The sequence below is a fragment of the Armigeres subalbatus genome, chromosome 3 (assembly GCF_024139115.2).
Source record: "Armigeres subalbatus isolate Guangzhou_Male chromosome 3, GZ_Asu_2, whole genome shotgun sequence".
Lineage (NCBI taxonomy): Eukaryota > Metazoa > Arthropoda > Insecta > Diptera > Culicidae > Armigeres > Armigeres subalbatus.
In genome coordinates this window covers 363,861,193-363,888,647 of record NC_085141.1, presented here as the reverse complement: position 1 = coordinate 363,888,647, position 27,455 = coordinate 363,861,193, and the positions used below count along the sequence as shown (strand labels likewise).

Here is a 27,455-nt window from a genome sequence, read left to right as displayed (position 1 = left end):
CTCTTCCCAATGAGGAATGCTTATAGATCTACGAAGAGATTATAATAATTATGATGAATAAAGTATTCTCCATTTTTATTGGATTGTTAAAATGGTGTTGATTAGATTGCGTTGTCTTAGTGTGTCTGTGATAGTGTATTTGGTGTTTCATTTGTGGATTTGTTTAATTCTGTTGATGATTTTATGAGCGACGGTTAATTGTTGTTGACCTTTTGCTATATGTTTCCTGTGTTATCATTTGTTGGTTATCGATTGATTAAATTTATGTGTTTTCGTGTGCTCGAAAAGCCCATCATGAAATTGATCAGGAACTCCACCCGGATTAGATAATGAATGCGTTTTATAAGTTAATCTCCGCTGATTAGCCTTGAATAAATGGATGTCAAACGATTTTTTAATGATATTTGAGATGAGAAGATAGATGGAAATCGTTATGTAATATAGTTATTGTGATTATGAGTAAGCACTTACCAGAGCAATCATACCCATCTCCGTGGAAGCCCGAGCGACAGGTACACGTGTACTTGGTGTTAAGATTAAGACACGTAGCGTTAGTATGACATGCGTGACCCTTTGAGCAATAGTCCACTCCTGGAATTTCGATAGCAATTAGGCCGAGAGCGTCGTTGGGCCATTGAACCCCGTGGATTTCATCGCAAAGGGTCATTGTTTGGTTTGTGGGGCGTATTGTTGGTTAGTCCAGTGTGATGGGAGGATGTCGGTTTTGACAAAGATATGTTAGCAAGTAGTAGTGATACAGACGAAATGGGTTTCGTTTGTTATTTTTTAAAGAAGCACAGCACGCGCAGCCAATTTTTGCGGGTTGATGGATACACGATGAACGCAATCGATTCGACGGAATTCAAGTGGTGGAGACAAACATTCAGCAGGATAGCAGTAGTAGCAGAAGAAGCACGTCGAAAGATTCGAATTTCGGTTGTAGAGCACAGATTTTGAAGAAGCGGGTTGATTTTGTATGGAAAAGAGCAAAAATAAAACAGAAAACATTATTATTGTTATTAGTATACGAAACCTGTGGAAAGATTAAGAAGCTCTTTGAGGAATTATTTCGAGGAGAGCATCATTGTTAGCATCCAGCAATAGACCATAAATTAATCAAAGCACTTTTAGGAACATATTTTGGAATGACTTGGTTACGGTTCAGTTTAAATAGTAACATATTTTATAACAAGAAAAAGTCGTACATTTGTAGATTATGCTACAGGAAGAAAGGAAGAGAAATGGGAGAAAAATAAGAGATAATGTTAAAACACATTATACCAAGTACAGTGACACCTGTTTGAGAGCCATATGAACCAACAAACTAGGGTTCATTCCAACGTGTCTCTTCCAAGGCGAATTAAATAAAACACCTAATAAAAACGTGTAACAATAACAACTCGAAGCGGGACTACACGGAAAGGGGCTATCGATCGTCCCGATCTTCAACAAATTTGGTATCGAAGCTGGCCTCTCTCAGCTCATCTTGCTCGACTTCATCGACCTCGATCTGAGCGAACGATTCATGACTATTGCTGTTGCCATTGGTTTCCGTTTGGCCAATACGGATTGCGACGCTATCGGGCCGAAGCCCGTCCGATTCAAGGATGAACAGTCGCTCCTGCCCCGTCCCCTGCTCCTCCTCTTCCTCCCGATCCACTTGTACTTCCTCCTGTAGCTCCTCGTCGGGGTCGGGGTGGCGAGCCAGCGCCGACGTGGACCACAGCGATCCGTCGGCGTCGACCCTAACGGGATCCGGATAGTACTGGCGGAGATACTGGCTGGCGCCAACTATACCTTGACAAAATTTACAGCACTCGTCCGTCACCGACATTTGCTGCTCCGGGGGGCACTTCAGCTCCGGACACTGCAGCATATCACACATCATATTGCCGTTTATGCACGCGCAGTTTCTACAGCCTAGGATCTGCTTCTCGCCGTGTTCATAGTCTCTCTTATTAATGTAACAACTTTCTGGAAAGAGGAACGTGGACAGATGAGATAAAAAAATAGTGTAAGTAAATCGAATTGAAATTAATAACAAGAAATGTTAACTAAGTTTACAATTGGGCCTAAAAACTAATGATTGCAGAATTATAATTTATTATTATAGACAATAGTGATAATTGAAAGGAATGTGTACAGTACATCCATATGTGATACGGATGGCATCAATAGCAATAGTGTGTTGTCATCTAAATATCCCGAGTTTCTTGTTTTCGATTGAAATACTGTAATCCAGATTTCAAATAAATTCAAAGAATATTCCAGAAAAGCTATTGTAACCAAGTTTGATTTTTAATAATTTTCATTTACCGATAGCCTAGAACATATTAACGTTCGCTCAGCAAGGTAAGGTCTTCTTGATGTTCGGATTGAAAGCAGCTCGGACATCGCGTTAGACCTTCTTATTGGCGAGATCCGATTACGTATTGTGCGGATTCAGTGGCGGTAGGAGATGCTTGGACAGCGATTTAAAACATGACTAGATCCTGTTGTGAAGAGCATGAGCAGGATAACCGTACAATTCGTAGTTGCTACTCCGTGATTGACTAGAACTTGCGAAATTGCACAGGGAACCAATTGAATGGAGCATGGGCTTAGCTATCATTCTCAATGTGCTAATTTTGGAAATTCAATGCATTTTTACAAAGTCAATTACGGCGCCGGCCACGTCCTTACGGTCATCAAGGACAGGAAAGATTATTAGTTCAACTCTCGTTGTTACTAGAGACCGAGTATACCTCTGCATCTCCACGATAGTCTTAGGATAGGATATTGTGTTAGTATGAAGGGATATATTATCTGGATTCACTTTGGTAAGTGATGCGATCTATGGGATAGGAATATATGAATGAGAATTAGAAGTACTAGAGTAATGAGAAAGTATTAAAGTGAATTCTAATGGGATTCATTTTTTACAATTAGAATTTGAATGCTATTGGATTCTAATACCACGCACACGTCTACCATACCATCGCTACCCGCACATCAACCTCACACATTCTTACTTGTATGAGGCCTGCACGAGCATAGCGACCGTATATAGTATTCGTATGCGGGTACAAATGAATACCAATCTATTTTTACATTTTATTTACTGCTACTAAGTAACAGGCAGCTTTTTATAACAATTCTATATTTAGAATCATACTTGCTAGCAATGAGAATTTGATTTGCAAAGAGATTGAGTTATATGATTAATGAAATTATCTAATAGGAAATTGGAAAGGGCCAGGATCAAACCCTTACTCTCCTGCTTATGGGGCAGAAGCAGTGACACAAGGCCACCAAGCTCCCTCTTGACTAGATCCTGTTGTGAAGAGATCATAAAGTACTTGGAACACAGGCTGCGGATGTTTGGTTAGGAGGTAGCGCAGAATGGCAGTAGACGGCCATCGCGAATACTTCTATCGAATAGATAGGGCTACGATGGATTCTTACTTTAGAACAACTTGTGTGAGCTGCGCACTTAGCAAAAAAGGTGAATTTCTAGTGTACTGTGGAGGAAGCAGATAAATATGAACCATGCCAACGGTCATATGCTGCTATAGACGGGACAAGTGAGTGTAAATGACGAAGCTGGCCCTAAACCATCAATAAGAACAAAAAGCCTGCTTCGACAGACTGCGTCAGAGCGCCAACACGAACCCATGGGGTGACGTCTATTGGGTAGTGATGGCCAAAATGAGCTCCTATTGAGAAGCAATGCAGTATCGGCTTCGATACAGTTCTTGTTATGTTTTCTCAAAAGGATCATGACAAGGTTCCGCTATTTGGTCCCTTCACAGAAATGCGCCCTTTGTCAAAGAGAAGTTAATTCTTTCTTAAGATAACAGAACAGTAATATTGTTTTGGGCCATGCATCGGAGTCCTAGCCACAACCTTGTCTTGCATCTAGAATTACACCAGTAAAGCACCTCTAAATCCGGGATTTGGTTCATCTACGACACCATTTTATGCTAAAGAATTCTAAAAATTCTATTCAGTAACAAGAATTTTCGTGTGTTCTTCTTATTACCATTGCTAATAGTTCATGAAGAGTTAGTACGTATTTAAACCCCCAACTCGATTTTTTCCTAGCAATAAGTGCAGCCTTGGATAAGGGACACCTAGGTTTTTTTTAAACTAATTGCTTGAAAAGTTGCTTCCCCTGCAAACAGTTTAGCGTCAAACGGAGGGAATCCGAGTCCTTCAACTATGTGCAGGGTAAAGTTAATGTTGTTGTACTTTAAAAACTGCTATTGGAAGCGAGGACTAAACATGGTGAATTCTTAATTACCACAACTTATTGCCCTAGCTCGAACGATGGATTAAGCTAGAGCTCGGTTTGGTAGATCTTACATCGTAAACACACTACGTGAAAGTGATTTTCCCAGAGTTACTGAGAGAGCACTAGGCGCCATAAATTCGCTGGATGGTTCGGTATCTGCTATTGCTTGGTGAATCAGAGTTTCTTCCAGAATCGAGTGCTGATCTACGAGACCGAGAAATGCTTGGCTAACGCCCCCATGACGACAGGTGTCCCGAAGAATTAAATTTCACTGCAGTGGAACGTGAAATACGATGGCGTGTTCAGGTTAAAGCTACTGCCAGGTGTCAAGCTAGTGGGAATCGCAAACAACGTAAGGATGACCGTGTAGTATACGCAAAATCCACCGATGAGGTCGAATTGAATTATTAGCATGGTTGCGCAGAAAGAAACTGAATATGGTGCATCATAATAGTCGTAACAACCGGAAATTGGCGCGAGAGGCTTCGTTTAGGCTCGCCAGCTGCTAGATCACCTCCAAGAGAACTCTGAAACCATCCGACCATCCAACTCGACTTCCAAAAGTTGGAGAACACGCATAGGTTGAGATTCATCAGTAAATACTGCACGGCAACTGCCGAGGCAGCATGTGTACTCACGAGCATGATGCGTTTCAAACTGGTCGTCAAGGAAGACCTCATGGGCATCCATAATACCCGAAGGATTATCAAAGGAGCAAAGTGTGGTGTTACGGTAGGTTCTCCAGAGAAGCTATTTCTCGGAATAGGATAGATCCGCTGTCTGAGTCTATCCGAGTTGTTCGCGGTCGAGGCTGGAGCTGAATATAGCATCGATTAAGCTGGGATCTGAATTGCACAATGACACTGGAAATTGGTTATTGGAGTAGACTACATGCATCGTCCGGGGCTAGTCCAAGTAGTACGTCGCGGGGGAACACATCGGTTTCGGGTCGACGAGGCACCAATGAGCCCGACGCTATTTGCACCCGGAATCTTTAGATCAACTTCGCTCCTCGATCGATTAACAGCTGAAACAGGTCGTCAGTTGCAGGAGAGCTTCCAACAACGTCGGAAAACTCCCTGTTGGAGAAGGATAGATCCGCCGCCGGCACTATCAGAGTATGTCTGAAATCAAGGCGGGAGTTGAACGGCCTACGATAGTACCGGCTTCGGGTTATTGGGGCATCATTAAACCAGAAGCTTCGTCCATCCGGATTTTTTGGATCGGCATTGACACGCGACCAGTTACCCGCTGAGATGGTCATCAGTTGGAAGTTTCTGACGTGGGGAAGCTCACGGTCGGAATAAGGTTGATCCACCACCACTGTCCAAATAGTCACGACCGATGCAGGAGCTGAATGGCTCGACGAGGTTCAAGTGAGCGGTAAGAGAGCTAAAAAGCTCATGAAATGGTCCACGAAGGAGATCCGACGGAATTGTGCTAATGCCAAATGCACGGGAGCCTATCTTCTGAAGAAGTACCCAAAAACGGTTCAAAGAGGACCTAAGCTGGAGTCCAAGGTATTTCTTTAGTGGATATTTTCTGGCAGGAATTTTCTGTTGGGACGAGTCCCACGCATAAAACTGTAGGAGGGGTGGCAAGGCATACCACATTATAAAAAAGTGGGTAGACTACTTGGCCAACATAGGACAGCAAGCCATAACTACCAGTGATATTTAACTTCTCTACGTTGATGTCTGAGTGGAGCAAGGATGAGTTCCAGGATGTCATGTCTTTCACTGACTGTTTGGTCACTTCGAACATCTTGAATCTCGAACAACAAGGATGACGCATTACCAGTGTTTTCTCCAAAGCCTCATCACTGCAGGAGATTGAAGTAGCCTTCCGAACCATGAAAATCAACGAGTTTTCCGGGTTAGATCACATATCAGCAAAGATGCTCAAAGCTGACTCCATACGCTCCCATACGCTATGATGTATCAGCTCTCTCGGACTCCCGGACTTTCCCGGCCAACTAGATACAAGACATCTTAGTGGAAGTCCCAAAAAAGCGAATCTGACTGTACAATGCTGGTACCGTTCAAAATACAGTCGCCCCTCCACATCTCGATATTGCGGGACCATTGAGATAGGGACAGATCGAGGAATGGAAGGAAAATTGGAATGGGTACTAGATCCCAAAAAGCTCGTTGTTATAAAAACGATAACAAAACAAATGTCGTTTCCTATTGTTGATGTGTTTGTTATTGTCCTAAGATGGTCTAGTCTACGGCCGCAGCAGGCAAGAGTCCGTCCCAGAGGATAATGTGTGGACCATGTTGCCAAGCGCCGAACATCCTGGAGCAGGACAGGTCAAGCAGCATATCAACAAACTCCAAGAGTCCGTCTATTTGGTTTTCATTGACTACGAAAAAGCTGTCGATCGTGAAAACCACAAGCATCTACGGGGAGCTATAAGATGTTCGGGTCCTCAGTATAGAACTATCAGCCTCCACGAAGCGCGGTACACAGTACGAGTCCTGAAGAATGGTCTTTGAATTACTCCACTCGGCTAGTCACTAGGGTGATACTCTTCTTGATGGGCTACAGCTTCTCGATTAACCTACGCCGAATGGAGTATCCTCCTCTACTGGACTCGATCCTAGGCCAATCGTTCCCAGTCGTCCTGAACTAAACGTTCAAACGCGCCCTCATGTTACTACAAAAAACATCGTGTACGCGGCCTTCCACGTAGCTACGGCCTTTTTCGGGTGATGCACATTGGTTAAAATCGTGTTTTCAGCGCGTTTATAATAGTACTTTTATTATACAAATTAACGTAATGGTGTCTTCGAGACATTTTAAAAGTAAGTTAATGCGCAAGTTGTAGCAAAAGTTTTATTGAAAATCTTTGTCGAAGGCACCAAGTTCGTAATTCCGTTGCTTTGGGAGATTTTTTACTTTTCATGCTGATAGCCCCTTGAAAATGTTTTCTTCGTCATATCATTTTCATTTCTACATTTTTTTCATGTTCCAGAAAGTCTTAGATAATATTACGCCGTTTGGTGGCTATTGCGACTTAAAAACTTGAAAAATCAAAAAGTTGTATCAGTTTTATTGTATTTTTTAGTCATACTTGATTTAACTGCAACTTGACAACGGGCAAATTGTGGCAGTCAATCTCATACGCATAACAAAGCACAAGTAATGAACTTTAAATCAATACTTGAACTGTACAGTTGTAAGCGAATGTAGAATGCGAAGCAGAAATCAATCTCCCATCACAAGGAGATGATGAACCAATGCACCATGCGTCTTCATATGATTGTATGCTTATTCGTCGAACATGTTGAAAGTTTGTTGGCATAAAAAGCAAAAAATCTCCGAAACTAATAAAATTGATTGACCGTAAGGCTGAATATCTCTAAAGAAGTGCGACTTGAGTTGAGACAAAATTGTTTGTAAATATTTCTGCCGTGAAGCGTCACCGGGCCGAAATCATGTTTTAATACAATTTTTCGTGATTCTTATACAATAATGTAAGTTTTGGGAAACCGAAAGACTCGCGGTTTGGTCGAGGTTAGGGAATACAATAATTAGGAAAGGAAGGGAATTTAGAGAGCATTAGTAATTACGATGCTGATGTTCACAATGTTTACATTCTTGGCGATGATTAACATCTGTAACGGGACAAACAAACTTTTACTTGGGAGACAACAACGAGAGGAAGACATACGGAAGGGATTAACGACAGCCATTGAAATGGACAACAAGAGGAAGACATTCGTGAAGGGGTTGGACAAACTAGGGGATGGGCGGACAATTATTATAATTGTACATCAGCAACTTTCAAAAATTGGTGGCCAAGGGACATGTATTCATGGTTTAAGCCCGCCAAAACTCCTTATAGGGTTCATAATGCTCACTTAATCTCAGGAGCACAGGATGCTCCCTCACGGAAATTTTCGGGGAGAAATCGCTTTTCGGGAAAGTAAAGCAGCTTGGAGAGTGAAAACAATTTTTCGCTCACTTCGATTGCCACCAAACGTTGGTTTGCTCTTTTTCTTTCATATTCGAGTCTTTTCGTGGCATCATCAATGCAAATGGTAGTACACAGCAAATAATTTTGAAAATTCAACGACGTGTAAAATTGTCGCTAACCCCAACAAACGAAATAACATTCGATATTCAATTAAATTTGACTGAATTTTACAAGCAAGCACCGTTTAAATTTATTTCGATTGAAAAGAAAAGTGAGATCGATTGAATCTTACGTTTATTTGCATGCTCCAAATATGTGCATTAAAATACATTTAAAATCACAACATATTTTTATCTGTGTAGCTTATGTGGAACGAATAACTTATCGCTTTCATACAGACAGCGTGGTTGTGTGACTAAAGTAAGCGCATCCCCACAGCTATTATTGTTACTATTCTGGGTTCGAATCCCGGCACGGCCATACAATTTTGTAATTGTTCTGCGATAATTCTCGCGAAAAGTGAGTGAGAGGTAAAAGTAATGAAACGAAAAAGGATTTTCATCTAATAGGCAAGATTTTCGTTTATCTTCCAATGCTAATATTAGAGAAAAGATTGATGGGTGAAAGATGATCCTCAACATAAACAACGAAACAAGATTTTCCCTTGGCCCGAAAAACGCTTGCTTTGGTCTCATTGAAATGAAAAGTCGAAACCCTGCTAATAGGCTTCGGTTGTTTTCCTCGGACCCGGAGATGTTCAGTTAGTGCAGATCTGGGGCCACGATGCTCCTCGCACGTCCACACAAAATGATCGATTTCCTGATAATCTGCTCCACAAACACAGAGATTGCCCTCCGAGAGCCCCACTCTGAAAAGATGTGCATTTAAAGTGTAGTGATTGAACATTAGACGACACATGGTTCGAATGAAGTCTCGTCCCATATTCAATTTTTTTAACCATACAGCCAGCTACTTTTTTTTGGTAACGGCCTTTTTGGGAAGCAACAATCTTATGAAATAATTATTATCTGCAACCTTGATTTTTCCTAGAAAATATCTTATTTCAAATGCTAGCTTATTATTTAGTTACGAAATAATGTTTTTTGCAATTTCTGATCATAATAACTGGTTTACAGTTTGTCTTTGAGCGATAAAACGGCCAACTTTTTCATACCAACGAAATAAGTGTTTTAATGAACATTACGCAACTCAAATGAGTTGCATAATAGTAGTTTGTGCAACAAGTTGCAAAAAGATGATTTTTTCAGCACGAGTTGTACGTTTATCTAACGAGGCTTGCCGAGTTGGATAAATACTACGAGTGCTGGAAAAATCGAGTTTTAACGAGTTGCACACGCTATTGCAATGGCGAGAAATGCACTTTAATTTGATAAATCTGTACCAAAATTGTACAGTCTAATTTACTCCACATGATCATTCTTGCCAATACATTATGTTTGTTGCAGAGAAAAATCAGATTCTATGTTACCGTGCCACAGTGCATATTTCGATAAGCCGTGAAGCGATGTACTTGCCTTTGGAAATTTTTTATGTCATGTCTATCAAACTATTTCATTTAGTATGCGCCGCAAAAAATACACTATTTGAACACTTACCCAAACTCATTTAACAAAATGTATTCATGTCACTAAAGTTCTGAAGTTGGTTTTTCATTACAGCACCCAAATGAGTTCTATAATGAATATTATGCAACCCATTTGAGTTGCATAATGTTCATTAAAGTCCCCATTCCGTTGGTATGGAAAAGTAGGCCGTTTTATCACTCAAATAGGAACTGTAAACCAGATATTATGATCAGGAATTGCAAAATAGTAGTTTGTGCAACGAGTTGCAAAAAGATTATTTTTTCAGCACGAGTGCCGAAAAAATCGAGTTTTGCAACGAGTTGCAAACGCTATTTTTTGCAATGACGAAAAATGGCCTTTAATATAATAAATCTATACTAAAATTGTACAATCGAATTTACTCCACATGACCATTCATGCCAATAAATTATGTTGCGCCAGAGAATAATCAGATTCCATTTTATCGTGCCAAATTGCATAGCTCGACAAGCTATGAAGCGATAGATGGACTTGCCTTTGGAAAATTTTGATGTTATATCCACTCATTCAAGCTGATTTAGCAAAATGTAGTCATATAACTACTGTTCCAATGTTGGTTTTTCATTATAGCACCCATTTAAGTTGCATAATAGTCATTAAAGCACCTATTCCGTTGGTATGGAAAAGTAGGCCGTTTTATCATTCAAAGACGAACTGTAAACCAGGTATTATGATCAGGAATTGCAAAAAATCCATTATAGTACTCATTTGGGTGCTAACCATAAGTAAGTGCTTGAATAGAATACATTGTTTGTACCCTGCACCCTGTAATAAATGAAATAGTTTGATGAACATGACATCATAATTTTGTAACTAAATTGTATAGTTACATAAGTAGATGTAACTAAATTGTGCAATTTTGGTGCAGATTTATTGTATTTTTGTCATTGCAATAAATAGCGTTTCAAAACTCGATTTTTTCAGCACTTGTCGTATTTATCCAACGAGGCATGCCGAAACAACTCGTGCTAAAAAAATCTCTTTTTGCAAATAGTTGCGTAAACTACTATTTCGTTCATAGTCTATTATAGTCTATTGTCATTTAATGCTTTATTTTAATTATTACTTTTAGTAACTATGCATCGATAATTCGTTAATATCATTATTTCTATCAACTTTGTTCATTATTTATCCCCTCTGCAGTTCAAGCTTGTACGTTCGTTGCTATTGATACCGTACCACATACCATATAGTCCACACCCTTCGAATCGACCCAATCATCAGTCTTTTACGGCCCATGGTACAGGTGCCATTATTTCTCATTACCAAAAGCCATCAAGCTCAATGCCAAAAGCATTTCATTTCCCAGGTCAGCCACCATCATCCGCCTTTGGAGTCCGGGACACACAGACGGCAAACCAAACGCATAACGCAACTTTTCTAATGTCTCACTTTAAAAGCTATCTCTGTTCGTAAATAGTCACTGCTGCCTGCTTGGCTGGCCAAGATTGGGATCCAACCACCTATATAGAGGTGTAGATAACCGAGACTCCCCTGGTGTAACATTGGCAGGGCATAGAATGAGGGGGCGTAACGAGCGAATGACAATTTATTGACAGGTACACGTAGTTACGTCGGGGGTAGCCTGGCTTCTGACTGTTTGTTTGGCGACGGTGCGATTGTTGGTGGCCGGTCTGGTGCCGGTTCGGGCGGGATGAGTTCGTGTTTGTGGGGGGCCGTATTGAACGTTAAAATGCACGTAGGATCGTAAAAGATGGTAGTATTTCATTCGCGTGTGCATTTCCCCTTGGCTTGCGGAGCTTTATTAAGAGATATAATATAATCTAGTGGTCATAAAGTGAGCTCGTACTGCGATTGTTCACGTTGCAGAAACCGGGCGAGGATCTACATCAGATTGCGACTCATTTTCAGCTGATCGAGTAGCATGACGACATTTGATTTGTTTTGATCAGACAATTAGAGTGTTCCGATGAAACGGTAATCAAGCAGCCACACTTGATTTTTTTTTCTATTTTTGGTAAATTATTTTACTAAATTTGTGAATTAATCGAGATTACTTTAGTAGAAGTTCCCATTGTAAGGATTTCAAATTGAAAGCCACACCCTAATCGTTCTATCTAAGGACCTTTGCTGAAGTTGTCGCAGAACAATGAATAGATAATTAATTTAGACATCGTAAAATAAAGGATTAGTGTTTAGTCGTTCGATAATGATCGCAGATAAAACTCAATGTCCATACTGCTATTGAAAACCAATTACCTCACCATGTAGGAATTGATTCAACGAGTGTCAGCAGTAGAATGGCTAACAAGTTCTACAAAAAGCAAACTGATTGGAGGTAATGAGAAACAAATGGCACCTGTATCTTAATGTACGACCCAAAAAGGGGGCGAGTGTTCTTAGTATACCACTTCCTTTTCCGATAACCGTATACTTACTTAAACACTTATGACAACATTCACCCTCCTCTAATACTGGATGTTTACACTTAACCTCTGGACATGGTCTTGGACCACACGTGACTTTACCTCGCTCACATTTACACTGACTGCAACCTATATCCCATATATCACCATCGTTTTTACTTGTACCATTAATTAGGCATGATTTTTTACAATCACATTCCTCTATACTCGAAACGCGCTTCTCTGCATCCACTAGCTAATGGAGAATGCACATGGGTTAGTAAACGGTGTCAGGTCAATAAAACGTTCGCTAATACTCACCCTTCTTGTTAAATGCGTAATCATTTCTTTTAAATCTAGTAAAGCATTTTCTAACTCTAAGTACTGCCCGCAGGTGGGGCATTGTGCATCCATTAGTTCACATTGTGATAAATAACCGTACGGGCCGGTGATAATACGTAAATCTTTTAAATCACCCTGTTGAGGTGGTTGTGGCCGGTGTTGCGGTTGACGGATGACATCGATGATGATGGATGGTCAGCGACGAGTTTTTTCGGATATGGGGGGAGGGAAGAAACAAGAACGAGAGTCCAGTTGGGAAAACGGAAACGATTAGAGATGGGCTGGAAGTTGTGCAAAATATTTCGATTTCTTTTGGAAATGAGTAATCATAATGCTGAAAGGGCTGACGCAGTTTATTATTTTTTGTTGGAAATGTGATTTTATTCTACCTAGCAGCCCTATCACTTTATTGACAGACTACATTTATAGTGGAACAAGCTTCAATGTGTGTCTTTCAAATATTGCATCACTTTTCACCTACTTGTTATAAACCCATGGCTCTGTGAATTTGGATCTTCCTTCCAAATAAATTATTTAGCTAAAATTGGATATAGCTAAGCTTAGACTGACTGTACACCGACCCCACATATATGGGTCACTTTGTAACAATTATAAGTCACTCTATTTTGCATGTTGATCAAATGGAAATGACCCATATTAGTGTGTGACCCATGATTGTGGGGTCAGTGTACATGTGGATAGCTTCAGCTACGATATAAATGAATAAAATTTGGGACTTTTTTCATGGAAATGCGCTTACAAAAGATTTCGTATTTTCAACCAGATCTACATATTTTCTTTTCTGATTTCCCTTATTTGGGTTTGTATCTACGGACAATTTCTTCTAGAAAACTTATTCAGTATTTCATGTTCAAAGAAAAAGTTTCTAAGTAGAAAAACCGAATCTGTCTATACAAACTCATAGTAAACAGTGGAAAGAAAAGAAGACAAACCTCAAATAATACCAGAAAAAACAACCTGGCAGCAATTAATATAGGAATTTTGGTGTCTATTTCTGAAAAAAAACCTTGAAATAATTACTTCATGAATTGAACCTTACCCTTGTTTTATTTATTGTGATATGCAGTTCGAATACAGTCACTTTGTCACATTTGGTAGAATTATAGTCAGTACGCGAACAAATGGTCGGAGTTCTGCTAATCCACACTAAGTGCCAATGATAAGTCACCCAATTATATGCACAGAACAACGGGTAGTGTTTCTAATTATTAGCAAACTGTATTGAATATTTATTGACTCAGTAATCAAAGAAATTGTTTTTATAGTAAACGCATACATAGATGTGAATATTGATTTGTGCTCTTTTTACGAGCAATCATCGCAAGACAGTCAAAACGCCGCTTGGTGCGATTTATAGCAGAGCCCCAAACAAATAACATATAAAACTGCGATTTGTCTGGGTGGTGAATTGTTTTCGATTTTTGTTTTATTCTTTGGGCAAAAAGTTTACTGTCAAGTATTTGAACAGGATAAGATAAATATCTATCTTTTTATATATTTAAAATGTGTTTACATTTCCTTTGAGGCAATATAACTCACAAAACGGATTGATCGATTTGCGAGATTTCCTCACAAATCTATTCGTCTTGGAATCAGCTGTGTTTAGGGGAAGAGGCCTTTTGGGTTTGTCCTCATATTTACCGCATTTGGCATGGCCGTAACAAAACTAGACCTAAAATTATGTAGGTTAGGCAAAAAAAGTGTCAAAATCCGATTGGTTGCTTCCTAGCTTTCCGCATCGCCTTTGAAGTTGGTATGGAACCATGAAGCTTTAACTGAAATCAATCTAGAATGCGAATCTGAAATTACTTAACGATTGACAACCCGAGTACCATCGGGCAGGTTTGTCTATCTCATATCTTATCTTCTTTCTTTTCTATATATATAAAAATGGGCGAGGGCCGTTTGACCGAAAGCCATTTTGCCGAAGGCCGAAGTCCACTAGACTGAAAGCTGTTTGGCCGAAAGGGTCTTTTGGCCAAAAGGGTCATTTGGCCGAAAGGGTCATTTGTCCGAATAGGTCACTTGGCTGAAAGGGTCATTTGGTCGAAAGGGTCATTTGGCCGTATATGTCATTCGAAAAGTGTAAAATAGGGTGTGAAAAGTGAGACGTCTCACTTCTCACTGTGAAAAGTGAGAAGTGCGACGCCTCACTACTCATTTCTCACGGCTCATTTTTCATAGTGAGAAGTAAGAAATATAATGTGAGAAGTGAGACGTCTCCATTCTCACTACTCATTGTTAAAAATGAGAAGCACGGAGTGAGTAGTGAGACGTCTCACTATTAACTTCGCGCTACTCACTTTTTACAGTGAGAAATGAGAAATGTGAAGAGAGAAGTGAATCGTCTCAATACTCACTTCTCATTTCTTACTGCTCACTAAAAAAAGTGAGTTGTTTGGCCGAAAGTTATTTGGCTGAACAGACCATTAGGCCAAAAGACATTTGAATGCCGAAAGGGGCATTTGGCCGAATAGGTCATTGCACTATGGTCCAGCATACAGATTTACGCGGAAAGATGAATTTTACCTGTCATAAGACGAGTTTATACAATCCCATTGAATTCCACCACTTAATTGTATCTTGACAGATACGTATTTCGTCCTCAAAAATAAGGCCGTCTCCAGTGTCTCGTACTTGACTCGACGAGTCAAGTACGAGACACTGAAGACGGCCTTACTTTTGAGGACGAAATACGTATCTGTCAAGATACAATTAAGTGGTGGAATTCAATGGGATTGTTTAAACTCGTCTTATGACAGGTGAAAACATTCCACTAATAAGCTCAAAATAATTTTCTTATATATTTTTTAGAAAAAAATGTTGTTCTACAAAATTGTTTGAAATAGTAAGGCCATCATTATGGTGCAACCAAAAAATAGGGTGGCCCATCATATAAAAAACAATTAGAAAATATTTTTTTATTTCTCGGAATATTGACATGTTATGTTCTACAAAGTTGTAGCGCAGCTTATTTCAATCAATTTTGCCAAAAAAACTTTTTCTGTAGCTCTTAAGTTGGCTGATTTAGAGGAATTTTACCTAATTGGATTAGGGTGTACTTAAAAAAAAACAGTATTTTTGATCTACTTTTTTTGTTTTGAATTTCTCAAAAAAGTCGTCTCCAGGTGACTTTTAGAGCTCAAAAAAATGCAACTTTTGATGGGTAAATATGCTCAATATCTTTTTTCGATCAAAAGTTATAATCGTTTTGTCAAAATTACATTTTTTTCATAAGTTGATATCTCCGGTTAGGGCAGACCAAAAAAATATATTTACACGGCATTTGAAAAAGAAATTCATATTCTTTATTATGTTAAAAAAATGGAAATCTGTTATTTTTTCATCTCAAGTTTTTCTAATTTTACTAAAATCATAGTTTTTCAAATAAATTGTTATAACTCGACTACGGAAGAAGATACAGACGATATTTTTATAGCAAAACACGCGTTTTGAAAAGCCCCAAATGTTTTCAGAAGGTGACATCCGGGAAAAATAAAAAAATAAATGAGCAGATCATAAATCTTGTTTTTTGAGGGACACCCTAATTCTGGTAAGTAAAATTACTCTAAACAAGTGAGCTTAAGAGCTACTTCAAAAGTTTATATAGCAAAGTTGATTGAAAAAAGCTGCGCTACAACTTTGTAGAACATTTTATGTCAATATTCCGCAGAATAAAAAAAATAAAAATTTCACATTTTTTTCATTTTCACCCTATTTTTTGGTAACTCTATATTAAGGACTCAAGTATCCAGAACAACTTTGTAGAACAAATTTCTTTTCTTTAAAGTATGCTTTAGGCCGAAAATGCATCTTTTCTCGTAAATCTTGCAGTACGATGATAATGATAAAACTGTGCTAAAGCTGTAGATTTTTTATTTTTCGCTTTTCACAAATGTCACCTTCTAAAGACTTTTGGGGCTTTTCAAAACGCGTGTTTTGCTATAAGAATATCGTATGAATCTTCTTCCATAGTAGAGTTATATCATTTATTTTTTGAAAAAACATAATTTTAGTAAAATTGGTAAAACTTGAGACAAAAAAATAACATATCTTCAATTTTTTGACATAATAAGGAAAATGAATTTCTCTTTCAAATGCCGTGTAAACATATTTTTTTGGTCTGCCCTAACCGAAAAAATGTAATTTTGACAGAAAAACGATTATAACTTTTGATCGGAAAAGGATATTGAGCATATTTACCCATCAAAAGTTGCAATTTTTTAAGCTCTAAAAGTCACCTGACGACGACTTTTTCGAGAAATCTAAAACAAAAAAAGTAGATCAAAAAACTGTTTTAGTGACGTACACCCTAATCCAATTAAGTAAAATTGCTCTAAATCGGCCAACTTAAGAGCTACAGAAAAAGTTTTTTTGGCAAAATTGATTGGAATAAGCTGCGTTACAACTTTGTAGAACATATCATGTCAATATTCCAAGAAATAAAAAAAAATCTAATTTTTTTATATGATGGGCCACCCTATTTCTTGGTTGCACCATAATGATGGCATTACTATTTCGAACAATTTTGTAGAACAACAGTTTTTTCTAAAAAATATAGTTTTGGCGTAAAATTCATCTTTCCGCGTAAATCTATATCCTGGACCATAGTACATTGGGCCGAAAGGGTCACTCCGTCGAAAGGGTCATTTTGCCGTAAGAGTCATTAAGCCGAAAGGGTCATTTGAAAAGTGAGAAAAAGGGTGTGAAAAGTGAAGCGTCTCACTTCTCACTTCTCATTATTCACAGTTATTTCACATTATTCACTAAGAAATTGGGAGTGAGAAGTGAGACGTCTTCATTCTCACTCCTCATTTCTAACTTCTCACTGTAAAAAATGAGAAGCGTGGAGTGAGTAGTGAGACGTCTCACTATTAACTTCGCGCTACTCACTTTTTACAGTGAGAAATGAGAAATGAGGAGAGAGAAGTGAGACGTCTCACTATTCACTTCTCATTTCTTACTGTACTGTACTGTACTGTAAAAAGTGAGTTGTTTGGTCGAATATACCATTTGGCCGAACAGACCATTAGACCGAAAGCCATTTGGCCGAACAGACCAGACCAGGATAATTTGGCCAATAGGGTCATTTTCCCAAAAAGAACATTTGGTCGAAAGGATCATTTAGCCGAAAGGGTCATTTGGCCGAATAGGTTATTTGGCCGAAAGGGTCATTTGGCTTATCTTTTCACAGTGAGAAGTGAGAAATTAGAAGTGATAAGGGAAACGTCTCCATTCTAACTCCTTATTTCTCACTTCTCACTGTAAAAAAATGAAGTGAGAAATGAGGAGTGAGAAGTGAGATGTCTCGAAGCGCGAAGTGAGTAGTGAGACATCTCTCCCTTTCGGCCAAAATGACCTATTCGGCCGAATTACCCTTTCTGCCAAATGTGTTCCCCAAATGATTCGTTCGGCCTTATAGTTTGTTTGGCCTAGTTGTATTCAGCCAAGTGGCTTTCGGCCAAACGACCCTTCCCCAAACATGTTTTCCCTATACATACCAATATACTAAATACCGCTAATTGTGTGTCATGTTGTAGAGAATGTTTTGATTTATCAACTACATTAGTTTCACTTGTCATAAGACGAGTTTGTACAATCCCATTGAATTCCACCTCTTAATTGTATCTTTCTTTCAAGTACAAGACACTGAAGACGGCCTTACTATTGAGGTCGAAATACGTATCTGTCAAGATACAATTAAGTGGTGGAATTCAATGGGATTGTACAAACTCGTCTTATGACAAGTGAAGACATTCCACTAAAAAGCTCAAAATAATTTTCTTAACAACTACATTAGTTTGACACTTTGAGTACCAGTACTTGCTTCATCAAAATTGCGGCCGTGCTCCTTAAAATTCCAGTGCCCCGGGATCATAGCGAATGTGGTTGTATTGAATGCTGTCAGAGACGGTTGTTAAGCCTCTGCTGTACACACCTATCATACGATGCGATGTTTGAACCTGACCAAGTTGGTGCTCAATACTTCTGCTAGTGAAATACATATACCCTTAGTAGCACATTTCAATGATATTTGGTCGGGGCTCAGCCAAATTGCACCAAGCGCAAAAAAAAACATTTTTCTGCTCAAACTTTCGTTTAGCATACTTAATTGATCGTCAAACGTATGGGATATCCCTCAACACTATAACTGAGGATTCCCTTCAACAAATGTACACATGAGTTGATTTGGAATGATTTCCGTTTTCCTTGTACGAACAAAATATCATTTATTTTATGCACAGCACTTACAAATTAAAGTTGTAGGGACGTTAATTTTAATTCGCAAGTGCTGTGCATAAAATAAATGATCCACGCTAAAAAAAATAGCGATTCGAGTCAACGGAGAAAAGAGAAAATATTATCACTTTCCTAAAATGGGCAGTCACTTAACCAATGCGTAACACTTTCAATAGTCCCAGTCTTTGTAAAAGTGATGAAGTAGTATTTGCCGTCAAATCGGAACTGCAACACATCGCAGTGAAATCCGTTGATTGTGTTTGCTTAGAACAAATTGCTGTCCGTATTAGGACCGATGTTCTTCTTCTTCTTCAAATACAAATGCAGAAATGCCTCAGTCTTGTATTCAGTAAAATTTTCCGACTATCTGATATTAGCCTAGATATTGGCCAACGTTCTATCACAGAGAAACAGACGTCTCACTTAGAACAAAATGCAATTAAAATCATCGTCACGGAAACATTATCGCCCAATGCTAAATGCACTGTGATTGGACAATCGGAAACGAGATGGCGGTAGTGTGCAAACGTCAAACACAAGCGAAATCGATGGAAGCGCCATCGGTGGCCGATCGACCACCTACAAAAATTTGAATCTTCCGTTGAAAAGGTGAACGATGGAACATATGTTGAGTGAGACGTCTGTTTCTCTGTGGTTCTATCATGCACGTGGATGCCCCAAATTGTTCATGAGTTCTTAAAAGATAAAAGCGGACGCATGATACATTATTCTCTAAAAAGCTGCAAGCTCATAGGCGTTTTGCCTCTATTAGTTTTCCGTCAACAAAACATCACTACTTTTGTGAATGTGAAATATAACAATACTATTGAGATTTCCTGTAATTTAACGATAGCATCTGCTAGCTGTGTTTGCTTAGCTAAGGCCTTACCCCTAAAATGCGCAGTAAATTGAGAAATAACACGATATTTTCATTAGATTTGTAAGACATTCCACTTGTTCCACTAAATGTAGTCTTTGGATTTGGTTTTTTTTAAACAATTGCTTACCCCAAAAATAATTCTCCTTAGCAGACTCACCTTAAATAAATAATGACTATTTGAGTTTCTTTGTCCGACGAATAATTGCATATTGGAAGCACTAAAATTTCTATCTGGTAAAAAATGTGTCACTCGTTTATACAGTGGATGGCAGTCGATGTACAGCTGCACCTCGGTGCCGCTGACCGTTAGCGCCACCTTGTGCTCGGCGTCGTCAGCGAGCCGATACGGAAAGGACTCGGTGTATGTCTGCGTCGCGCCCGCTGCTGTTATGTGTGTGTAATGAAAACGTATTTCGTCACGTCTTCCACTTGATTGTAATTCTAAATACCTTAACATTAATATTAATTATTACATTGTTTCGATTAGGATTAGAAAAATAGATAGAAAGTTTCGTTGTTTCGATAGGTACGGGTACAAGAGGGTAGGATTGGAATTAGGTGGAAACAAATGGAATTTTACAAGAACACTAGTTTCTCTAATATTTTTTTCAACAACTATATTTAAATTTGAATAAAAATATTCAATGAAAAAGAAACTTAAGAATCTGATCAGACTTTCTCTTTGTAAACTAGTGTAATCGTAATTGGTTTGTCCTGTGGGATTTTAACCGTTACCAACGATTATAACGATGATTACTGGGCAATCGAGACAGGACAATAAACGCAGGGAAGCGCAAATGAATAAGTGAATTAGGAGCTAATGACGCCGGCGGCTGACGTGGGTAGTTTTTATTGCAATGATTCTTCATTAATGATTCCCCCTCGGGAACCATTAACAAGGGGGAAAACTTTTCCTTTCTGCTTGCGCTGACGACAGTTAAGAATTTATTGGCACCGACCGGTCTAGTAATGTAGCGCAGCGTTGGCTTGGCACGAATATGGAAGGCGACCCCAGTAATCAACGAAGGAGTCGGTGCGGCAGTGTTGGAACGGGGATTGTTAAATAACAGGGACAGGACCGGAGGAAGAAAGCAGGAAATAGAACATCAAACGACATAGAATTGAACGAGAAACCTACCTATTGTTTCCGTTTGAAAAGGAAACGATGGTCCCAGAGTTAGCTTGCTCCTGCTTCAGGACGACGGCAAACGTAAAATCTGACGTCCGCTTCATCTGGTCCACGGCCCGGTGAAAAACCGATGTCGGAAGGACAAGATTTCGATCGCCACCTGCAAACGAAAGAAAACATCGAAATGGATTTAAAAGCAAGAGTTCGTTGCGGTGAACTTGAGGAAGGAATTGTATTGATTTTCTATTGTTAATATTCCACATACATGGTGCACAAACGTTGATGACAATCATCCCAGGATAAGGCATTGCGTATGGAGACTAGTTATAAACATTTTCGTTTCAATATTTTCTATAGCCTAATGTTCGCTTCCAGCTTCCAGAATTGTTGAGTTATAGTTTCCGTTTTTCTGGTAAGTGTGTTTTCAATGCTTTCAATGTAGTGCAGTAGTCATTAACTGATTCCAATACCAATGCAGCTCTCGAGAATGTTTCCTACTCAAAGAACTTTCCCTAGTAGATTAAAAACGAAACCAGAAATCTCAGGCTCTGTAATTGTCTTCACATACTAGGCTATCTATGGTCTTGGATTGAAACAACTTGATTAAATAAATCGGAATTTTGATCCTTGGAAGGTTAATTTAAAACCCAGCAACTCCCAGCATTGTCAATGTTGCGTGCTCGATGTGACATTAAAGACCCAGAGCCTAATTTTTACTTACTTGTTCATTCAAAGTGCATTGGAACGCATTTTCACACGCGATTTAATTTATAGCCACAGGGAGGAAATGAATAATGTCACAATGTCACTCCCCGTGTGCAGTATTTTCACACCTCTGTTTCAAAGCATTTCCTAATGGCAAAATTAATTGCGCCTCCCGCGATCTCCGCGTGGGAAAACATTACAAATTGTTTTCAATTTAGATTTTGTGCCACACGTTCCGTGATAGAATTAGAGTTGAGATAATAATTTATTCCGATAGGTGTCCTTACTAATGGCATGAATCCCGGTAAAATTTCTATTCTGACTGAAGTGGATCCTCCAAGGTATATGCACTACATCGGCCGCTGCTGCAGCTCAATCGGCGATCAATAAAACACAAATGGAAACTGCTATCCCCGGCCCATAAAGCAGCCAATTGAATGTGTGAAGGCGTTATTGGTACTTAGGTGACAAATTACCACGCGTCCAGTGTGTAATAGGCTAAGCGAGTGCGCTTGGTTTTTGCGCTTCCAGGCCAGCGCACGACCGAAAGCGGCCGGTAATTTGAATTTTATTGAAGTCATTTTTTATCCATGCACGGCCGGCGAAGCATGTGCCGAACATGGGACAAGTTGTTTCCTATTACTTTGTTTGGTTGACCGAAGTCGTGAAGATCGAGCAAATGACTGGAAATGAGCTGCGACAACGGTGTATGTAAATTTCTTCGGTCGGTTGCGTTGGACTTTTGCGGTAAATGAAAGGGAAATGTGTTTAGAAAAAATGTTCGATACGTTCAAATCAATAGGTTACTGTTTCTTGTTCGACATTTAGATGTAATCGGGAAAGTGAATTGAGTTGTTCAAATTATTATGTAAAGATCGTAAGAAATTCTTAATTTATCGTAAAATAGAGGATATGCAAACCAAATTGGTAGTAATGGCAAATAAATTGGTTGTTGAATATAGTGATTAATAATGATATGTATGTAATAACACATTGATACTAAATGATAGATTTTATGTTATTTATTTGACAGAAAATATTATTTTGTGCAACTAGTTTTAAAAAACTAATATTTTCAGCACAACTTGTACGACTTTTGTAGTTGCAGCGAGGGCTTGAAAGTGATGTCAGCAAATGAAGACCACCGTAATTCAGTCATGAACATGAAAGAAGAGAACTCGTCGAGGAACTAGGAAGCAATTTTAATAAGAAAATTATTTCGATCTTTTAGTGGAATGTCTTTACTTGTCATTAGACGAGTTCGTACTATCCCATTCAATTCCACCACTTGATTGTAACTTTAACAAAGAAAAGAAGAAGAAGGAAAGTAGACAAAAGAAAAGAAAAATAAACAGAAAAACCCTTATTAATCCACCCAGCGGTGTTGGTTCCTTTCTCGATCCAGAAAAAAAAATTAAAAATATGAATAAATGTTTTTTAGCGTGTTTTGCGCATAAAAAATAATGTTTTGGCCATAACTTCTGATCCCATAGTTCAAGCTGGCCAATTTTAGCAAACAATGCGACAGGGTTCTCCGTCGAATGGCACCTGTTGCGAGTAATTCGGACATGCTAAGTTCCAAAAAGCGTGACTACAAAATTTGTACACATACACACATACAGACATCACCTCAGTTCGTCAAGCTGAGTCTATTGGTATATAACTCTATGGGTCTCCGGGCCTCCTATCAAAACTTTGTTATTGGAGTGGTCATATAGCCTTTCGGAACAACTTTGTTGTACGATAAAGGCAAAAAGGAAGAACTGACCTAATGATCAATCGGAAAAATATCCTAATTAACTAGGGTCGGTGTACCAATTATCGCCATACATAAGAACAACTATTTAAAAAATTAATAAATAAAAGGCATGTGGGTGGACTTTATATATCAAGCGAAAGATTTTACTTCCTGCTCCTTAGAACAGCTGTGAAAATCACAATAAATGTTGTTATTATTTTTAAAATTGATTAATCCATAATAGGAACGCATGCACCAGTTGTGGCACTATTCTTAATTTTGGTTCCTTATTTGGCAAATCCCATTGTCTTCTTATGGGACTGGCCAAATTGGGACCACTAGTGCGACAACTGGTGCAAAGGACGTTAAAAATTAAGCAAAATCAATTTTTACAATTATGCTTTGCTTGTTTTGGTAGAAATCAAAGGTGTTATCGTGTCATATGAATATGCTTTATCGATATCTACTTGGTTTGCGGTGATTTGATTGGTCATTTGGCATATAAAGCACTAGTGCGACAACTGGTGCTATAGCCACAACTAGTACACCTAGCCCAATTAACCAAAATTATAAAATCCAAGCCTCGATCCATTCCACTTTTGATCCCATTAGACAACATCCAGTTTAGCTGAGCCACTACCAACGCACATCGGGAAAGAAAATCACCCTTATTCTTGTTTACGGACGAACGATGCTTTCGAACGAATGCGATTCGTTCGAACTGTTTCTCCATTTGATATTGCTGGCGTAAACGAGAATGCGCTTTAACTTTCGATCGAAAGTGCGTTCGTACGTAAACAAGAATATGGGTGAATGTCCATGAAGCGACAAAGGAACGCAACGAGATGGGTCAAATAAAATTAGACTGACGCAAAAATGTATGAGGAAGCGAATAAGAATGTTTTCGAGGGCAGAACAAATGAATATCAAGCCCGGTTTACCCGAATTCTTCATTTTAACATAATTTTCATCAGAATTTTTTCACTCTTTTCGTTATAATATAAGTAAAAAATCAGTCAACAAAGAATTTTTCTAACGGTAAAAAGTATGAGGATGTTATGAATGGAAAGACATAGGGGAACTGTACCGGTTTTGGCCATGTTCCTAATTTGGCCAATTTTGCGAATAACTCCAAAAATAAAGCAATTCGGGAGGGTTTTATTAGTTCCAACAAGAGATATATCCCTCACGATTCAACGCTGCTTTTAACTGATCGATTATTTAGGAAAAATATGTATTTTTCAGGGTTGGCCAAAATAGGCACTAAGTTGGCCAAAACCGGTGCGCTTCCCCTATTTGAGACTAGAAAATCTAATAAGGCCTATTTTGATTGTTTTGTGAAAAAAACACACCAGAAATAAATGTATTGCTCTACATTTTTTTCCATTTAACCTACAAGTACTTCATACGACTGAAGCCCGAAAAAACTTATAGGTTATTTAGCAACAATACATATTATGAGGCACATGATGAAATATTTTAAATATAGAATTTTTATCTTTATTAAAAACTCAATTTGAAATTCATTTTAATTTAAAAGAGATCTGTACTTGATTTTTTACACAAAAAAGGTGTTTAATATTCGATTATCATGAGAAATTCGACTAAAATGGACATTATAACATCTCGCATTACTAAAGTTAAATGTCCCATAAGTTTCTTCAGTCCTTCTTCATTTAAATACTTCCGTGTGTATTGGAAAAATAATGTATAGAGATACAAATTGTTGATTTTTTCCACCAAAATGAGAAATCAAGGCAACATTGGCATTGTTAGGCTCTTAAGGTTAAAATAAGTCTTTCCATTTGTTTCCCCATACTTTTTATCGTTAGAAAAAGCTTTCGTTTATTGATTTATACTAGTAATATAAAGAACAGACTGATTAAATTGCGGTGAAAATTATGTTAAAATGGGGAATTCGGGTAAAACGGGCATAATACTCATATGTGCGGCCCACGAAACCATTCTTATTCGCTCCCTTAGAAATGTCTGCGTCAGGATAACTAATTTTATTTGATCAATATCGTCGCGTTCCGTAGTTACATATTTCTTTGTCGTTTTAAGAACATTTTTTCCCACTGTGCAACGATTCATCATGTAATGGAATAATGTAAATGGAACGGATGATACAAGATGTCCCCGTTCTATGGCTTAATTGTTATATCAAGCTAAGAATTATTTCTCAAGTTATTTTCAACAACGCACTGTGGTCCAGGATACAGTTTTACGCGGAAAGATGCATTTTACCCCAAAACCATATTTTTTAGAAAAAAAATGTTGTTCTTCAAAAATTTTCAAAATAGTAAGGCCATCATTATGGTGCTTTAGAAAAATATTATATAAATATATAAATATTTTTTTTTTATTTCACGGAATACTGACATGTTATGTTCTACAAAGTTGCAGCGGTGCTTATTCCAATAAATTTTGTTCAAAAAGCTTTTTATGTAGCTCTTAAGTTGGCTGATTTGGTTTGGTTATTTGGTTTCGCCGACGACATTGATATCATGGCACGTAACTTTGAGAGGATGGAGGAAGCCTACATCAGACTGAAAAGCGAAACTAAACGGATTGGACTAGTCATCAACACGTCGAAGACGAAGTACATGATAGGAAGAGGCTCGAGAGAGGTCAATGTAAGCCACCCACCACGAGTTTCTATCGGTGGTGACGAAATCGAGGTGGTTGAAAAATTCGTGTACTTGGGCTTGAGAAATTCGGAGGCGCATAGTGGCTGGAAATCTTACGTACTTTGGACTCCGTAAGACGCTCCGATCGAATAGAGTCCGCAGCCGTACCAAGCTGACTATCTTCAAAACGCTTATAAGACCGGTAGTTCTCTACGGACACGAGACCTGGATGATGCTCGTGGAGGACCAACGCGCACTGGGAGTTTTTGAAAGGAAAGTGTTGCGTACCATCTATGATGGGGTGCAGATGGCGGATGGTACGTGGAGGAGGCGAATGAACCACGAGTTGCATCAGCTGTTGGGAGAACCATCCATCGTTCACACCGCGAAAATCGGAAGACTGCGGTGGGCCGGGCACGTAGCCAGAATGTCGGACAGTAATCTGGTGAAAATGGTTCTCGACAACGATCTGACGGGAACAAGAAGGCGAGGTGCACAGCGGGGAAAGTGGATCGATCAGGTGGTGGACGATTTGCGGACCCTCCGCAGACTGCGTGGTTGGCGAAGTGCAGCCATGGACCGAGCTGAATGGAGAAGACTTTTATGTGCAGCACAGGCCACTCCGGCCTTAGTCTGATAATAAATAAAAAAGTTAGCTGATTTAGAAAAAAATGTCCTAATTAGATTAGGGTGTACCTAAAAAAAACAGTATTTTTAATCTACTCCTTTCGTTAGATTTCTTAGGTTTCTCGAAAAAGTCGTCTTAGGGTGACCTTTTAGAGCTCAAAAAATGCAGCTTCTGATGGATGAATATGCTCAATATCTTTTTCCGATCAAAAGTTATAATCGTTTTTCTGTCAAAATTGCACTTTTTCAATAAATTGATATCTCCGTTTAGGGCAGACCAAAAAAATGTTTTTATACGGCATTTGAAAGATTTATGTCAAAAAAATGGGATATGTTATTCATTTATCTCAATTTTTACCAATTTTACTGAAGTAATGTTTTTCTAAGTAAATTGATATAACTCGACAAAGGAAGAAGATACAGACGATGTTATTATTCCAAATCATAAATATTGTTGTTATTGATTGAAAAAAAGCTACGCTACAATTTTGTAGAACATTTTATGTCATAATTGAATATGAATATTCAATACAATAATAATAAACAATATGAAGTGCTCTTTCAAATGCTTACTTACTTACTTATGGATCCTGTACACCTCCGGTGGTGCAAAGGGCCGACTTGAAAGATCTCCATCCTGAGCGATGCCCGGCTATCGCTTTAACCTGTTGCCAGGTTAGATTTCGGTCGACTTCTTTTATTTCTTTATTGAGGCTTCGCCGCCATGAGCCTCTGGGTCTGCCTCTGCTGCGATGTCCCGCTGGGTTCCAGTCTAATGCTTGCTTACAGATTTCGTTTCCGCCCCTACGTAGAGTGTGGCCGACCCAGCCCCACTTCCGATCCCGAATTTCTGTTGCTATCGGCCTCTGGTGACAACGACGATGGAGCTCGTTGTTTGAGATCCAGTTGTGAGGCCACCAGGCCCGAATTATATACCGCAGGCATCTCTTAATGAAC

The 27,455-nt window shown here is 38.8% G+C and overlaps 1 protein-coding gene across 6 annotated transcripts in view; it reads right to left on the bottom strand.

Moving 5' to 3' along the window:
* The window catches only part of LOC134226306 (protein kinase C-binding protein NELL2-like), a 383,009-nt gene that overhangs the window by 37,846 nt on the left and 317,708 nt on the right, over nucleotides 1–27,455 (bottom strand). For 3 of the 6 annotated variants that reach the window (XM_062706997.1, XM_062706999.1, XM_062707000.1), the window contains exons 3-8: nucleotides 20,808–20,958; nucleotides 19,827–20,118; nucleotides 12,508–12,663; nucleotides 12,220–12,442; nucleotides 1,798–1,974; nucleotides 472–591 (exon numbers count right to left, since the gene is read on the bottom strand). In XM_062706997.1, coding sequence (XP_062562981.1) covers nucleotides 472–591; nucleotides 1,798–1,974; nucleotides 12,220–12,442; nucleotides 12,508–12,663; nucleotides 19,827–20,118; nucleotides 20,808–20,958 — 1,119 coding nt within the window. Of the gene's footprint in view, nucleotides 1–471; nucleotides 592–1,797; nucleotides 1,975–12,219; nucleotides 12,443–12,507; nucleotides 12,664–19,826; nucleotides 20,119–20,807; nucleotides 20,959–27,455 lie in introns of those variants that run through there. The other 3 variants (XM_062707002.1, XM_062707003.1, XM_062706998.1) reach the window with 3 other exon arrangements.